The 17882-nt window shown below is 38.6% G+C and overlaps 1 protein-coding gene and 1 long non-coding RNA gene across 5 annotated transcripts; one reads left to right on the top strand and one right to left on the bottom strand.

Annotated features, from left to right (window-relative positions):
• Positions 1 to 3479: 3479 nt before the first annotated feature.
• LOC111741433 lies at positions 3480 to 6549 on the bottom strand. Of its 2 annotated transcripts, XR_002780995.1 has the most exons (3): positions 6423 to 6549; positions 5741 to 5930; positions 3480 to 4571 (listed from the first exon to the last, which is right to left on the bottom strand). It is a non-coding gene; the product is annotated as an uncharacterized LOC111741433 (long non-coding RNA). The 2 variants fall into 2 exon arrangements; XR_002780994.1 differs by having other exon boundaries at positions 3480 to 5930.
• A 273-nt stretch (positions 6550 to 6822) lies between these two features.
• FBXO5 (F-box protein 5) lies at positions 6823 to 17544 on the top strand. 3 transcript variants are annotated; one of them, XM_011362701.2, is made up of 5 exons: positions 6823 to 7060; positions 12677 to 13388; positions 14414 to 14504; positions 15432 to 15614; positions 16754 to 17544. In XM_011362701.2, the coding sequence occupies exons 1-5, from the start codon at positions 6958 to 6960 to the stop codon at positions 17003 to 17005; spliced, it is 1341 nt and encodes a 446-aa protein (XP_011361003.1). In that variant the 5' UTR covers positions 6823 to 6957; the 3' UTR covers positions 17006 to 17544. The 3 variants fall into 3 exon arrangements, with proteins under 3 accessions (XP_011361003.1, XP_011361004.1, XP_023387921.1); XM_023532153.1 differs by lacking the exon at positions 6823 to 7060 and adding an exon at positions 10268 to 10364; XM_011362702.2 differs by lacking the exon at positions 15432 to 15614.
• Positions 17545 to 17882: the final 338 nt, after the last annotated feature.

Genomic DNA, 17882 nt, shown 5'->3' with positions numbered 1-17882 from the left:
GGTGAATTCTCTTACTGCAGGGAGTCCAGTCTTTGCTCATTTCAGGCATTCGACTGTTTGAACGTGGCCCATCCACATGGAGAGCATTCTCCTTTACTCAAAGGTCACTGATTTAAGTGTTAATCTCATCCAAAAACACCTTCACAGAAATATGCTGACTAAATATCTAAGCACCTTGTGGCCCAGCCAAGCTGACATAAAATTAACCACCGTGGTGTCCAAGAGCACCCCAGGCAGCTGTGCTACACACAGATGAAGCACATTAAAAACAAGAGAAGCCCCCTCCAATTGCATTGTTCTTCCTTCCACCAGCCCCAGGACAAAGCTTCACAAGGTACCAGTTGACGAAGGAGAAATGTTTACAGGTCCAGCTCCAGTATCATGAAGTAAGGCAATGAAGGGTGAATTTGTTGCTGAGGCAATAAGTCAATAACTGGCACAAACACCCATACTCTATATAGTTTCAGTATCTGATATGTTTTTGTATGTGCTTAGTGTTAAAATTTAGAAATTTTGTTACACTTCGCCCTTAAATATTTCAGTTTGCATTTAAAAAAACAAGGACATTACTCCATTTACTATCATAATACCTAACAAAATTCACAATTCCCCAATTCCTTATTCTCTTCAAATAACCAATTCAGATTTCCCTAATTCTCCCCAAAATGTCTTATTTCTTTATCGAGAAATAATTCGTTTCTTTAAGTCAGGATTCAATTAAAGATCATACATAGAAACTGGTGGTTATATTGCTAAAGATTCCCTTAATCTAGAACAGCCCTGCCAACCTCTGCCCCTTTTTTCATTATATTGCGTTGAATTTTAAATAAGTCAGGTCTTAATACTCTGGTATGCTGAGATGCTTTAGATTCTCTAAAATATAGTGACAGATAAAACAAATGAATTCATCTTTGTGAACTGAGAAGAATTTGCTGTTGAAAGTGAATATAAAGCTGAGCCAGTAGAATCATATCAATATTTTTGTCACATTTAAAAAATTTTTTTTCCATGGAAATCCTGGTTATGATTGGCTCTTTTCTGAGAAGACTGACTCCAGAGAATTGGACCTGAGAGGGAAGCTCGCACACGTTTGCTTGAGGCTGCATAGTTGTAAAAGACTTCTCGATGTGAGGGCCACAGTGAATAAAGATGTGTGTGTGATTAATGAATAAGAGACCCATGTTTCTCCCATGGTGTGTGTGCTCCTTCACCGCAAGTAGTAGTAAATTCAACCTGTTTAACTACAAAAAGAAAACTATATAGGACCTGTCAGTTATCCCCTAAAGAAGTGAGAAAAGCTGGAAATGCAGCTCAAGAATTTTTTGAAAACATGAGGTAAACTAAAGACTACAATTATGAGAAGAGCTCTACCTGGGAGTAAATGGAGGAATGTTAAATTTGTAGTAGTCATGACAAGGTAAGATTGCCAGGGAAAACACTTTCATATGATTAAAATGTTAAATAGGGAGATATTTCGTTAACTCCCCAAATTGCATACTTTTCCATATTTGTTAGAAATCAACAGCAGATCGAATTCTTGTAATCATATGTACTACATAAATTCAAAACTATAATATTGTCGGGTAATGGGTTTCCTCCTTAAGTCAACTTTTATTAGCCAAATTTCCTTAAAAGTCCCAACTTGTGCTAATTTTCAGAGTAATTTTATATTGAAAATTTATTGTAAATACAACAGAGAATTTTAATTTGGAGTGACTCCCTCTCCCCTGTATTCTGCTCATGAAAGGAATTCTGCCTTCACAAGAACAGTTGCTGAAAGCAGCTTTCAGTGACCTGTGCAACTCAATGTGGCAAGACATGTCCATTTGACTACATTCGGTGTCTACAAAAGGCCCAATGCAAGCCTGTGTCCCCAGTTTTATCACTTTCCTCTTGTGTCTTTCGGTTTCCTTTCTGAATGAAAGGGACATATCTGTGGGTTATTAAATATTACAACATACTATTAGTTTTTCTTTACCTCGTCTAATAGGCAACATTAGGAAAATTGAGTTGAGATTGTGAAGGGTCTCAAATGCTGGAATTTACGCTGTAAATACAGGGGAGAGAGTAAGTTAATTGCTCCCCATCCCTCTACTCCCTCACTCTCTGCCTCAAAGGGAAAAGGAGTGAGAGCTGTACTAATGAAGGCAGAAAAGAACCTTTGATCAATTCTTAAACTTCCCGTCCATCAGAACATCATAGCTGGTTAGAAAAAAAATCACAATATCTAGGTAATGTTAATGATATAAATTTAAGATATGTATCAGTAGGTGTACTATGAACACATGCAGAGTTAACTGACAGATTCCAGTCTGTGAACTGACATTGGCTCCCACTTCACTCGATAATCTAAATTAATCCTAGATAATCATATGTAATTTTGGGACGCAGGAGAAGGTAAGTGTAGAGCAACATAAGTTTGGCATGAGGTCTACTGGGACCCTGAGACTCTTACTTATAAACCGTGCATTGTCACTCGTACCTGCCTTTGTTTATGCTGCCCTCTGCCTAGAAAACACACTCCATTTACCGCTGCAGACAAATTTCAAGGTTCAACCTAAAGGGTACCTTAGCCCTGGGCAGAATTAACTGCCCTTCCTTGGTATTTCATAGCACTTTACAATACCTGTATGACAACATTTATGACAAGGTTATAAACTCACTGGTTTACTCCTGTCTCAGGATTGTGTACTTACTAAGGAAGTGGGAAAGGATGGGTCAGGGAACGGAATAAACTCATTGCTAGCATTGTCTCATTAACAGACTAAATTGTGTTCTCTTCATTTTGTCTCTTCGGGACTTAACATGCTACAAAAGGCACTAAACAGATGTCTAAAAGGCAGTTATAGCTGCAGTTTTTGTCTAGAAATCTGGTGTATTGTTTAGAAAGAACCAAAACTAAATTTCAAAATGGCCTACAACACCCGTTAATCAACTCATTCAGATAGAACGGCAATCTTGAAGATGTATAAACAGATAATCACTATGTTTAAAATGAAACTTGTCATACTCCTCTATAACCCATTTCTCATTGTGGATCTCAATTTCTTAAATGATGCTACCATGATTCCTCCTCTCAAATTTAAATGTCACCTTTGATTCCTTTTCCTCACATGCAGTTTATTGCTAAATTCTACTCTCGTACTAAACACTTAATCCTCTCCGATTCCATTACTACTCTTGTCCAGAATTACTTCTCTCATGAACTACTTTTGTCCTCTGACTTCTTGCTGTATCCGCTCTCATAATTTAGGTTACATACATGTAACTGCCAGATTCATCTTCCTAAAAAGCAAGGCTCTGATCTTGTCACCCTTTTGCTTAATAGCTTCCCACTGCCTCCCAAATAAAACTCCAGCTCTTAAGTGTGCATAGGATACATCCATATCTGTATCCAACATCAGTTCATATCAGCCCATTTTACATAGCACCCATCCTTATGTCATATCAAATCAAATAATTTTTCCTGATAAAGCACCTGCATTTAAGTTTCTCCCATTTTATTCTTTATGCCATGAAAGGCCTCCCTCCTCTCCATTCCCTCAAAAGACATCCCCTATAGTAGTGGTTCTCGTCTACAAGAAACCTTGCCCCCGCAAAGGACATCCGGCAATGTCTGGAGACAGTTATCACAACTAGAAGGGGAGGAGAGTCAGGCTAAGAATGCTGCTAAATACCCTACAATGCAAAGGAAAGCTCCCCACAACAAAGCATCTGGCCCAAAATGTCAACAGTGCTGAGGCTGAGAAACCCCTTCCTACAGATTCACTTATCCTGGCATACAGAAGTTAACTCTTCTGTTCTATAAAAAGTCCCACTGTAACCAGATGTTATTTGACTACCTAGTGTCCCATTATAGCTATATTTTATATACCTTATCTCTTCCTCCCCTTTAGGACCCATGATGCTTTTACTCAAAGATTATTTACTGAGCATCTTATGTCTGGCCCAGATAGTAAATACAAGGTCAGGTGTCATGTATCAATTATTTGCATACACTTCCAAGGTCTCAAAAGTTGTAGGCAATAAGAATTTGCTAAAGGAATGAGGGCAATTCTCTCTGTACCTCACTTTGCTCCTAAAAACTCAACAATTTTGACTGATACTGATTTACTGGAAAAGGTGTATATATATATATATACACACATATATGTAAATATACATATATCTGTTGACATGTATTCATATGTATATGTATCTGTTGACATCTAGTAAATTCAGAATGGTTCTTTCTAAATTTCTCACTAAAAATGAAATTAACAGGTGCTCATGAACCTACTGAACAAGTTGTCAGTCAAAATATTATTTCATCATAATTAAAGCTTTAACAGTTAAAAATATTAAGTAATTTAAACTAAAAAAGAGCCTGACAAACTATTTTAGCATGCGATAAAACATGCTTGGCTTTTTCCAATAATATACATTAGCCTTTTTCTGAAATGAATGAATGAATGAATGAATGAATAACTGCTGGAGAACACTTTTTAAGCTGTGGTTAAGATCCAAAGGTTATAGTCCAGGTGCTCAATTAACAAGAACCTCTCCTCGCCTCAAATTTCATATATTCACATCTGAAACTAAAAGAGATGAATAAAGATAACCTCTCAGGTCAAACAGGTACTAAAACAATCGGGTCTCCAGCAATCATTATTAATCTTCAGTATAACATAGAAGTACATGGTCTCTTGCAGCTGGGTTGGAGCCTTTGTTTACTAGCTGTGTGGTTCTGTAGGAATTATACTTCTAAGCACAATCATCAAATTAAAATAATGCTAGGGTAATTGTGAGGATTAAAGGATAACATTTCTAAAGTGCTTAGTAGATAAAAAGCTACTATAGTTTTAATATTTATTCAACAAATCACTCCCTTGCTAAAAATCCTTCCAAAAGCTACCCGTTGCAATCAAAAGAAATGCTAAACTCTACATATAAACCTACAAAGTCCTGCACGATCTGGCTTCTACCTCTTTGACCTCTCTCCTGTCTTCCTTGCTCAGTACCCCCTAGACACATCAGGCCTTGAATAAGATAAGCACTTTCAGGCCTGTCCTCTACCTATTATGCAGATCTCTGCATTGCCAGCTCTACATTCAGAACTTCATCCAAAACCTCAAAAATTAAGCCATTAATTGATGCCCCTTACTGCCTATCCTCTACCCCATTATGTTTTACAGTCCTCTTTCATTTACTGAAATTAATTGCCAATTTCTTTCCCATTAGTATGTAAGCTCCCTGAAGGACAGAACTTTAGTCTTTTCAACCCTGTATCTCCAGGACCTAGCATCACGGCCAGGCTAATAAATAAGGTGAGACACGCGACTAAGATGCAAAATTTAAGGAGATGCCCAAAATTTCAGTAATCAAGAAAATTATTAATTTAATGCAACATTCTAAAAGACCAAAATTAATGCAAAAAAATGAACTAATCATGTTTTACATAAATGTGGGATCCACCCAGCACTTGCAAGGCTCATCCCCATCCCTTCCCATCCTGATCCAGGTCCTGCCTCACCCCCGGACTTGCCACCGAATTAACTGAGCAATTACCATAAGCCAAGTATCAACTCTCCCTGAGGCTGCAGACAAGCAAAAATTAAATTTAAAAAGTAAAACTGCGAAACACAAGGATTCAGACTTTTGGAATTTAGATGCTGTAGTTTCATTGAGCTATGACTAAAAGCTGAGCCCAGGGAATGCACTGTCGCCACTCAAGTGCACATTCAAAAAGTGAAAAGCTCACCATAACTAATACGGTGCAATGTGTCATCGAAGCCTTTAACAACTGATACTTCCACCCGTTCTTACATTAATAGAAAATCAATCCCTTGGCCAAGGAAAGGCCTCCAGCTCCAGGGTGTGGGGACTGAAAACTCCCAAAGCAGGACGTTTTATTTATTTTGGAGCAGGATTACTGTCTCTTGTGCCTGACCCTTGAAGGAAAGAAACGAACAAACAACCAGGACAGGGGAGATACAAATTTAATAAGCTTAAGGCCCATACAAAGCAATGGTGGCAGGAGAACTGTGGTTGAAACTAACTAATAAATAAGCTTACAAGAAAGATGTCCCACCTTCACCCCAACCGGAAGCACCTGGGAGTCGCGGCTCCACGTCTCCCGCCACCGTATCGACGGGACCCGCTAAGCGCGCGAGGATGAAGGTAGACCCACCCACTGCGGCCAGCTCCTCTCCCTTCCCTCTGAGAGAACCGCGGGGTATCCCCGGGCGCAAGCGCCAACCCGCCAACTCTGCAGCCACGGGCCGCCAAAAGCGCCTGCGCAAAAGCACTGGGCAGGGGAGGGGCGAAACCAGGAGGTAGAGAGAAGCGCGCCTAAATCCTAGAGAGGCGGGCTATGCTGGGCTGGGGGGAGGGTTCGTCTTCCGGAAAGTCTGCATTCCCGGACGACCAGAGTCGCCGCTCACCAATCTCACGCTATGAGATGACCGGAGAAAGTCAGCTTCCCTTTGTGCCCTTCGGAGATCTTCAGACAGAAGCCGGAGCTGTCTTCAGGATGAAGTCAGGACTTGCAGGAGGCCGGTTCCCACAGCGGATGGAAGCGTGGCGGGTGGGCGCATGCGTGGTAGGCTCCCTCCACGTGCGGCCCGGCCGCAGCCTCCGTCGCGTTCCAGGGCCCCGCCTCCTTCCCCGCCCCCGACCGCAGCATCCTTCCGGACGCGCCGAGCCGGGTGGAAGGAAGGAGGCTGGGCCTCGCTCCTGGCCCCGCCTCGGCAGCCTCCAATTGGGCTTGGGTGAGGGCACCTCCGCCCACCGCCTTCCCATTGGAGCGCGCGTGCGAGCGACGCGCCCCCATTGGGCCGTGCGGTTTGGGCACGAAATTCAAAGATTTTAAAAGTACCAGCTGGCGCCTTTTAGGGGAGAGAGCTCTGTGAAGCGGGTGTCCAGCATCTTCGTGCGGTAGCTGCTCCATCACCTGGGGAGGACCCCACTTGCACTGGCATGAGCCGGCGCCCCTGCAGCTGCTCCCCACGCTCCCCATCCAGCTCCTGCCGCTGCAGCTCCAGCACCGTGACAGCCGCCCGGCGCCCTCATCACCCGCACAGTGAGTGAGAGGAGACGGCGCGAGGGGCGCGCAGGTTCCCGGAGGGGTACCGGTGAGGGGTGGGGGGCCTGCGACACGAACCCGACACCCTCCCGAGTTCGGGCGTGCAACTCCACGCCGGGCCTCGAGCGGGCACCGGCGGCGGTTCTTGGCACCAGGAGAAAGAGGCTGGGGTTCTGGGACGGGAAGCCTGATGTGCTGTGGCGGGATGGCGGGTCGGGGTCCTGCTTGCCACGCCGAACTTGAAAGCCTGCTCCGCTGGAGGTGTGCGGGCTGAGGCCTCCTAGGGCGCCTTTTGGAAGATCAACCTCTCCCCACACGCCTGGAATGGGCGCCAAATGCCCCTCCCCTCCCCCACCCCACCCTGGGGCTCCGACTCTGCAGGGCTCACTAGCCGGCGGCCCCCAGGGCCCGGCCAGGTGCCTAACCCCCTACCCTCTGCACCCCTTTTCCATATCTGTCCCGCACCCTCAGATCTGAAGTCAGTTTCCCCAGTTTTTCGCCAGCTCAGTCTTGCTGGCGGGCGCGGGAGATCAGGCTCGCTCTTATCTCCCGCCTCCTCCGCAAGGCCCGCGCCCTGAGGGGCCACCCTTCCGACCCCACAGGATTTCCAGGGTCTTCCCCCCACCCAATCCCGCCAAATGGAGGGACCCCCCTCATCGGACCAGTCTCTGTTGGGACGTCCAAACAAAAACGTTCAGTTCTCCTTTTTACCCTTTATCCAGTAACTCAGTCTCAAGGCCTGGAATCAGGGGGGAAAAAAAATGCAGTTTTTAGTACAGAACCGTGAATGTGGCTATATTTAGGAGCTGATTTTGTAGGAATTGAAGAATTGGTTATTCTTTTTGCCTGTGTTTCTAAAACACTAGTTTTTTTATTCCAAATTTGGATAGAGTGAAAGGCACTCAAATAAACGTTTATTTTTATCCTCTTTGTCGCTGTCTCTAAGGGGCCTAAATGCATTTATTTTAACTCGGAAATTACCAAAATTTTAAAAATGAGCAATTTGGTATTGTAATGTTTGGTAGTCTCTGGAAGACACCTATTTCTTTAGAAAAGACTCTAGAAGACTGGAGGAAAAAGTACTTAATTTTAACAGGTTTTATCTATTTCTGGAATATCCTGCCTGGATCATAAGTCTCCCTGTGAAATTCTGAAGCTTGATGGCTCTAAGAAGGGGTCTTTTGATTGTTTAATTTCAATGGTCTCTTTACCACCTTGCTTCTCAAGAGAATATTTGAAATCTTGAATTTTTTTACTGTTTGCAGATTTGAGAAAATGAAATTTAAAAATTTATTGAATTCGAATATTTTTGAAAGTAGACTCAAAAAAAATTTTTTTTCTCTTAGGGATTATGGCTGATTTGTAGTTTATGGCGGCAAGCCTTCATGTTCTTTTAAATTTTTAAAGAAATAGCCATGCCTAATGTTGGCACATGGTGGTTCTCTTAAGGTATTAGAGATTATAGAACTTAATAACATTGGAATGGCTGTAAAGATTTTTAAGCATTGTAGCCTATTTAACTAATATGGAGTATCAGATCTATATTCAAATGTTAAATAGGTTACATTTTGAACGGTTAACTATAATAGCTCTTTCATGATTGGGCTGTAAGGTTTGAAAAATGCAGTATGTTGAATCTACCAACTTTATAAAGTAACTATATCAACATTTTAGAGAAAATGAAAGACTGCATGTTCTAGATCACAAAGTTAGTCAAAAGACTGAACAAGGATTTTCATTTGAAGTTGGATCTGATTCCTAAGAAATGTATATCATCTGAAATGCATACATCTGCATGGAGTATATTTTACTGCTTTTAAAATGTTCATGATATACAGTATAAGGAATATGAAGGGGTTTTGCTTATGAATAATGTGAAGAAAATACTCTAGATTCTATTGATTAGACCATATGCTGCAGAGACTCTGTCATGAGTTTAGTCCAGTTTTATTTTCTCACCCCCATTTTATAGATGAAAGAGGTAACTCAGTTTTCCTCAACTCAGCAAATGACCCTTTATACCTTAGATGCTCAAAACTTAAACCCCTGGGTATTTTTTACTCCACTTACTTTCATCACCCACATCCAATACATCAGCAAGCTCTGTTGACTTTGACTTTACCTTCCTAAGTAGATCTCACATCTATTCAATTACCTTCATTTCCGCTATGGTCATCAAATCTCAAGTACTGGACTCATTGGACTTTTGTGATACTCTCTTCTAACTAGCCTCCCTGCTTCCACTTGTACTTTCCTATAATCCATTTTCCACAGCTACCAATGATTTTTATTTTAAAGCGTAAACCAAATACCAGTACTCAGAACCCTTCAAAAGCTCTTCATTACACAATAAGATCCATCCTACCCTAAAAAGCTTATAAGCCATTCTGCCTCTCCAACCTTATTTTTCAATCATTCTCCTCCTAGCTCACTAATTTGCAGTCTTATAGGAGTTTCTCTTCCTCAACATTTGTCCTTGCTTTCAGATTTCAGAATGTCACCTCCAGCAAAGATCATCCCTAATTTCTTCCTCTCCCTACACCATTACCAAGTAGGCACTGGATAAATGAACGAAGTGGCGGAACTAGATTCTGAACCCTCATTGGTCTGATTCGAGAGGTCATGAAACAACATAATATTTTTTCTTTCTAAATAATATCAGATCGAATATATAAAACATGTTATTTCCCAAATTGTTTAGAGATACTTGGCTTGGTCACAGGAATACACTAAACTGGTTGAAAGACCTGAAATTAGTCCTTTACAGTCTGATTTCAGCTTCCTTTTGTATAAAGTGATATTTTTTTGCAGCATTTTTATGGAGATTTAAAAATGTACATTATTTCACATTTTAAAACTAAATCTATAACCAGCATTCAAATTTTGGGACCAATAAAAGGAACCAGAGTTCCTTGGAAAGATAACCGATTCTAGGGCTGAAACAGGGAAAATACAAGATGATCCTGGAGCATCTTACAGTGCCAGAAACTAAGGACTTCTCCAGAAACAAAACAATGGATGTATGTCAAATGGACATGAACTTAACAGTGGCAAAGCTGGAACAATTTGAGCAACAACATAAATAATGTAGTATTGGAATTTAAACCAAAGTCCATGTTTCTATGCTTTTGTATTTTACATATATGTATATATGTGTGTACTTTTATCTCACTTCTCAGGTGACATAGTAGAAAGAATACTTAATTTACATTCAAGAAGAGTAATCCATCTCTCTTAACTACCAGTAAAACCTTTGGCAAGTTACTTAGCTGAGCTTCATGTCCTCATTTATAAAAATAAGGTAATACCTCTCCATCCTACCTCAAAAGATTATGAAAACCAAGTGTTTGGAAACAAGTTGGAAATCGTAAACTTCTAAATAATTATTAGCTATTGGAATCATTATTAGTTCTAAATTTAAAGAGCTACCCATATTCAAGTGAAATTGAATGAAAGGGGTTCTGTAGGATAGTCCCAGTAACTGGGTTCTAAAGACAAGCAGAAGAGTGTCTTTGTGATGAAGAGTTTCTGAAGTACAGTTTCAGGCCTCTTCCCTTTAGGCAGCTAAACAGTGGACAGGTGGGTCTTTGTAGGTGGTTTCCTCTTCATTCTCTCAGATTAAATGTCATATGTAAATCATACTTGAGACAAAAATAAAAATATCTTGGAATATTTTACTTTTTCTGAGTGGAAGAGAACCACTCAGAATAATTTGTTCAAGTTAGGGTCAATTAGGGGATTAGAATTTATATATTCTTTACTTGCTTTTTATGTCCCAAACTCTTAGCTTAAACTTAAATTTTAGGGTTAGTTCAAATGGGGTTCTGAAGCACATAATTTATCTCCCACTATGTTAATGATCGGGGATTTAAAGAGGGGGTTTCTATCTACTAGGTTACTTTCTACCAAGGTGTCCTTTAGTATTTAGACTTAAAGGTTTTGCTCTAAATAAAAATGGTAAAATTAATATGGACAGATTACCAATATTTAGTACAGACTAAATATACTGGTACATACAATTATTATAGGATAAATTGTTAGCTACCTATGATTGGCTTGGCTTGCAGAGGGGATAGTAAATGGGGAGTACATTGGAAGCACATATTATTCACATACTGCCTTCAGTAATGCTAAGTAGTTTTTCTGAATCCATTATTTTCCTTCCCAGAATAGTGCCTTTGCTTATACTATCCTTCAGTGAATGCCCTTCCCAGCCTCTACTGCCTGACAAAATCCTAATCATTTTTTAAGGCAGTGGTTCTCAACTGACTAATGAGGGAGATTCTGCTGCCACTGCCTTCCCCCCACTGCTAACATTTGGCAGTAACTGGTGGCTGGAGACATTTTTTATTGTCCTGCGTGGGGAATAGGGGCTGCTAATGGCATCAGGTGAATAAAGGCTGCTGAACATTCTACAATGCACAGGATGGTGCCAACAACAATGAATTCTCTAGTCCAAAATGTCAGTAGTCCAGAGATTGAGAAAACCTGTTTGAAAGATATTTTAACCAGTTTCTGAAGCTGTGGGGGTGGTGATGCAACCCTAAACAAGTCTTTGGCTTTTTCGAAGTTTAAATTTGAATCAGTGTCTATGAATTCTAGTGAATAACATCCAGAAACAGTTGCATCCGAACAGGAATTAACACTCACTGCCCTACCAGCCTTACATTCTTCTTACATCTGGTCTTGTGCTGATCAGAGCGGCATAATTCTTTTCCAAATCTTTCTTCTGGTTCTTTCGTTAATCATGAGAAATCTTTGTTCAGTAAAGATAGCAGAGTTTCTAGCACATATTATGCAAGATATGGGGAGATGTTCCTGTGCTTGAGTTTACTATCCAGTAGGGCGACCAGCACTTTAAATATGTCAGCCTGTCACCCAGAGCATCAGTCAGAATGGAACTTAGAGATGAGAGCTCTGAGTTCGAGTAGACTTTATGGATGTTTAAATATATGGCCTTTTTAGTCCTTTCTCTTTGCTACCTACAATTAATTATTCTAAGGCATATAGTAATTACTAGTGTTTAAATAATATGCAAGTCTTTCTATTTGTTACTTTTATCAAAACTATTTTGGCCCTTACACATTCCCCTCCCCCATTGGTCCTAACCATATTTACTCTCAGTGGTTTAAGTTATGCTTAAGTCAAAGCTGACTATAATACCATTTCAAATCCAGAGTACAAACACCGATTCTAGAAGTATTTGATTATTATAGAGATCTCCAACCTGATACCCCACTCTTGAGGCCTCACATTTCCTTATTTGTTTCATAAGCCCAGGTTTTTATTAAATAGTGCCTTTCCACTATGTTTTAATCAGTATAGTCTCTAAAAGTCAAATGTTACAGTTGTACGGATCAAAAAGCAATATGTTCTGAAGTACCCTTTTAATGATAAGACATACATATGTATATACACACACACATAAGATTTAAGTAATATTTCCGCATGTTGTTACATCGCAGTAATTAAACTTCAATAGCTTCATAGTTACATAGGCAATACACAATTCTGAGATGATACCAATTAAATCTTTGTAAATCCCAATTTAAGATGTCAGGATATGTGGAAATTTTGCTATTAAGAAGTAAATATGTTTTGTTCTTTTTGTAGGTCGCAAAGAAGAAAGTTCTACTCTTTCTATCAAAATGAAGTGTGATTTTAGCTATAACCATGTTCATTCTGGACTTAAACTGGTAAAACCTGATGACAGTGAAAGGCTAGGTTCCTATACTTCTGCATGTTTGGAAGGCTCTTATAAAGATTGCATTAAAGACTATGAAAGCTTATCGGATATTGGGTCACCGATTGGGAGCCCCAGGATTGTAGAACTTGAAACTGAGAACAAGCCCTTGCATAACAAGGAAAATCAGCATGTGCAACCAACACTTAATAGTTCAGATGAAACAGAAGAACTAGAGACAAATGGACCTTATGAAGACAGTGGCTATTCTTCATTTTCCCAACAAAGTAGCATCAATGAGCATGAAGAAGCTAGCTTTCCCCTGGAGGAAAATTCCAGTGACAGTCCACAGTCTTGCCTGCTACAAACACAAAGCCCAGACCAATATCCCAATAAAAACTTGCTGCCAGCTCTTCATTTTGCAAAAGTGGTTTGTTCAACATTAAAAAAGAATTCCAAACGAAATTCTAAAATAGATTGGGAGAAGCTGAAGAAGTATAATGTAAATTTTGGACTACAGAATATAATTGGCAGGAAAATGGGCCTAGAATGTGTAGATGTTCTCAGTGAACTCTTTGGACGGGGACTCAGACATCTCTTAGCAAATATTTTAACACAGCTCAGCGATATGGACTTAATCAAGTAAGTATCGTTGCTTTGAGTGTATTAGTATTTTACACTGAACATGTTTATTAGGTGGCTCAACACCAACCAGCTCATGCGAAAACAGGGTAGTCTTTTCTGCGTAGTTTAATTGACTTTTACCTGATTGCTAACTTAACTGTAAACAACATCCTAGTTCTAGTATACAGGTCCAATAGACATTGTGACTTTTGTCACACTTGAAAATATAATTTTTCTTCTTTTTTAGGTTTTTTAATGTAGGGCACTCCTAGATTTGACAGTAAGGAAAATACGGTGATCCACAAATGGGCCCGATTATGACTATTTCTTAGAAATCTTTTACTAACTAACCTCATTCTACCAAAGAAAACTAGTTAGAATGAGGTAATTATGAGAATTAAAATGATTATATAGACAATTGGATTAGATTGGATTCAACTCAACTGGGATCATTTTTGGCTTTTTGAAAAATTTTTTAGAGGTACTCCCTGCGGTACTTTACACTGGTCTCTATGAACTATATAGTTAAAGCAAAACAGATATAAGTGTTGATTTTTATTGTAGGCTAGCTTGAGTGCAAGTCAACATCACAGTTTCTACTTTTTCTATTCACAAAAAGGATTTTTTCTGGTTAATTTCTACTAATAGCAGTGTGTCCTAGAGCACTTTGAAATTTGTCCACAATATTTACCAAAAAGTCAACATGGTGCCATATATACAGTGGTGGCTACTTGATGTTTGCAAATATTGTGAAAAAATGCAGTACAAATATGTGAGTCTTAAGCCTGGATCCACTTAGAATTGATGGGATCTTTTTAAAAAAACACAGAACCCTGGACCCCATTGTAGACCAGTTAAAATCTAAAGAACTAGGCATGAGACATCTTTAAATCTTAAGTGCCCCAGGCACTTCTAATAGATAGCCATGTTCGAGAAGCACTACTAATAGAAATTTCTTTTTTGCATGGTTAATGTTTCTGTAATATATTTATTTTAGATCTTTGTGATGCTTTAGTTGTTTCCATTATAATTTATTTTTCTAGTGTGTCTAAAGTGAGCACAACTTGGAAGAAGATTCTAGAAGACGATAAAAGGGCATTGCAGTTATACAATGAAGCAATACGAAGAGTTACTGTAAGTCTTTGCAGTTGATGTTTTCATTTTAAAATATAGCAGCTGGTCTAGTGCCCGTTACCTTCAGAAATAGGAGGGGGAAAATTGGTAACAGGTAATCTGGAAATCCTCTACATTCAAAAACCATTTCAGCATGTTACCAGAACTCATTAAGGAAATTCAAAGATAAAGGGAAAGGAATCCCACATCGGGCATTTATTCCTAGCAATGTAATTTCCAAAAGTAAAAAAGTGAAAATTAGTTCTGATAGTGCGAATTGATCATACAGCTAATCTTGGTTGCCATTTGTGTGTATTTTTTTCAGTTACCCAGATAAACAGTAAATTATAACATTGAAGATTCTTAATATACAAGAGAATTCATCGATCGAAGAATTCCCTTGTATATTAAAACTACTTCAAGATCGATATGTTTTTAAAATTTTAGGCCTGAGAGTTGGCAGACTTTGGTCCAAATTTTGGTGCTGCTGCTTTTAGAGAATTGCTTTAATTCTCTACGTTTAATTTCTTTATTGATAAGCTGCTGTCGATGGAAAATTTTCTAATCTAAAGGGTTTTGAATCTATTCATGACATTGAGGTGACACTTAAACATGACTGTTGCCATCTACTGGTGGTAGGAAGAATGAACTTTTTTCTGTCAGTGGTACTTAATAAATCATGTAGTAAATGCTGCATAGACTAAGCATGTAAAGTGAGTCACAATTTCTGGTTTGTAATTCCTGTCAATAACTCAGTTATTAGGCTTTACATGTGTATGTGAATAGTTTTGTGTGGCTGCATTTAAACGTGTAGGTAAATTGGATATAGGGATGAATCCTTTACATTCTCATTTGCCCTTTTTTTTACATACACAGACATTATAAAAATGCCTGACTGTTGAGAGTATAGGAGAATATTTTTAAGTCCTATTAAAACATTTCTTTTAGGAGAAGAGCATTAAGTTCTCACCACATGGTTCAACCAGAGAGAATGTTATGGTCAGAACCGCATTGGCTTCTGTTCAAAAAGCAGCAGCCCAGCCTCCCCCCAGAAAAGATGCTCGAACCAAGTTATCCAATCCAGATGATCAGAAAGATTCTACCTATAGTCGGCACAATGAATTCTCGGAGGTAACTTTTTGTTTATCAATAAATTAGAAGCATGGGGCCCTTATCATTAAAAGGACTTAGAGTAAGAAATGGAGGGCTTTACCTTTAATCAGCATAATTAGAACTATTAGGGAATTGTTAACGGAGACCTTATCTTTTGCCTCTTCTCTCAAAAATGTTGGAAATTAAGAAACCATTTATAACTCAACTGATAAATTGGGAAAGTAAAGAGATGTCTTTATGATGAAAATTATAGATACCATTTGGCATTATGACAGTTCAGTGATATCAAAGTCTAATTTGAAAACATTAAGAAAATAATGAAAAACCTTGATTTTGAAATTTATAAAACTGCTAATATAAAATTCAGTATTACATTTTACAATTCCTGCCTTTAATATCTGAGGAAAAGTTCTAAATAGAAAAAGTCCAGTTTTCAGAAATTGAAGACCTCCTATTCTACCTTCAAATCATTGGGTAATGTGAATTACAAGTTCTACTCACAGGCGGATAATTTTGCAAGCTTAATTTAAAAACCATAACCTTACCTAAGAGTGCATGTTATGACAAAGTGCTGACTGCCTCATGTTGGTCAATAAATATAAATAATGTATAATAACATTTAGTTTTCTCAATTATTTATAATGTAATGACTAATACAACATGTAAGTTTGTTCAAAAAGCATTTATTGAGCATCTGCCATCTTACCGGGTACTACATAGATAAGAAAACATGGCAACCTTTATAACCTTAACAATCTAGAATGGAAGATGGCTTACATTTAAAAATGCCATGTAATGTGGTAGGTGCTTTAAAAAAAGATAAAACTGGAGGTAAAACAGCAGCCAGTTCTAGCGTGACACTAGAAAGACTTCACAGAAAAGGTGACCATTTAAGTTAGGCATTGATGTGTGGTAGTTCATGAAGTAAAAGGGGAATGTATTTAAAAAGCAGCATTAGGACATTGCTACTGGACCAGTTGATAAGTGGTGCGATCTCTCACCCATTGTACAAACAGTAAGCTCCTTAAGGGAGCCAGTTGGCTTATGTGTGACATGGTGCTTTATGCACGTATTGGAGAAGATGCCACTCTTGTTTTTCCTAACTGAATTACATTCAGCCCTTACTAAAATTTGTTAATGGATTTCCTTCTTTCTAGGTTGCCAAAACTTTGAAAAAGAATGAAAGCCTCAAAGCCTGTATTCGCTGTAATTCACCTGCAAAATATGATGGCTATTTACAGCGGGCAACCTGCAAACGAGAAGGCTGTGGGTTTGATTATTGTACACGGTGTCTGTGTAATTATCATACCAGCAAAGACTGCTCGAATGGCAAGCCTCTAAAAGCCAGTTATAAAATGGGTCCTTTGCCTGGTACTAAGAAAAGCAAGAAGAATTTACGACGATTGTGATCTCTGATTAAATCTATTATAGCTGATCGTGAAGGTTAGTCAGAAAAAGTTACGTTTTAATTTGAGAAATAAAAATGTATTGTTATATTCAATTTTATAGCGAAATCAATGTACTAGATGGGTCGTTTTTCCCCCTGGTAAATAGAGGATGCACAACCTCTTAAAATATTTTATGATTTAATGTGAAAATATTCAAAATTCTCAGTGTAAATCAGAAAATTTAAATATTTTAAGAAAAAAGGAAAACTTCGTCTATATTTGATTCAGAGGTAAAATAAAATTGTTTTCAGTTTTATAGTAAAGGAAGGCCATGTAATTTTACCCAGACAATCCTAAATATAAATTGTTTACCACCTATTAGCATTTGGGACATTTTATTTGCCTCATCAAATTAATATCTATTGAAATATCAACTGGAGTCTTAATTTAAATGCTTTGTCACCTTTTGTTCTTGACCTTGTTTTCAGTGTGTATACTTCCAAATATCCTTTGTGAAATCTTGCTCGTTTTTCTGATGTGTAAAGTCTGTTTTAATATTTTTATACATATGTAAATATATCTGTATTTTATGTGTCTAAAAGTAACTATGATTTGTATATACATGTAAAAATAAATTTTGTTATGAATAAAATTATTACAAGCTTAATAAATAATGTGAACCTTTTATTTTGATGAACATTTTAATCCTAGAAACAGCTGAATTGGGAAGTTGTAGGAGACTGCATTTGTGTGTGTGTGAAGGCATTGAGTGTAGCGTAGCTGTCTTCTCTGGAGAGCTTGCTTGATTGCCATCCTCCGATCTCAGTTTTCTTCCCACTCACAATATCGTAATTGTGGAGTAGGGTCTTGAAATAAGCATCTCAAGATGATTTAATAT

This window comes from Pteropus vampyrus, unplaced genomic scaffold (genome assembly GCF_000151845.1).
Source record: "Pteropus vampyrus isolate Shadow unplaced genomic scaffold, Pvam_2.0 Scaffold78, whole genome shotgun sequence".
Taxonomy (NCBI): Eukaryota; Metazoa; Chordata; class Mammalia; order Chiroptera; family Pteropodidae; genus Pteropus; species Pteropus vampyrus.
Note: the sequence above shows the minus strand (reverse complement) of the source record. Positions and strands in the feature narration are given on the sequence as shown.

Bases quoted from the DNA above. Each gene is read 5' to 3' on its own strand.
- FBXO5 (XM_011362701.2), top strand. From the start codon at position 6,958: ATGAGCCGGCGCCCCTGCAGCTGCTCCCCACGCTCCCCATCCAGCTCC. The intron at 13,389-14,413 runs GTAAGTATCGTT...TTATTTTTCTAG, and splicing joins AGCGATATGGACTTAATCAA to TGTGTCTAAAGTGAGCACAA. The intron at 15,615-16,753 runs GTAACTTTTTGT...CCTTCTTTCTAG, and splicing joins GGCACAATGAATTCTCGGAG to GTTGCCAAAACTTTGAAAAA.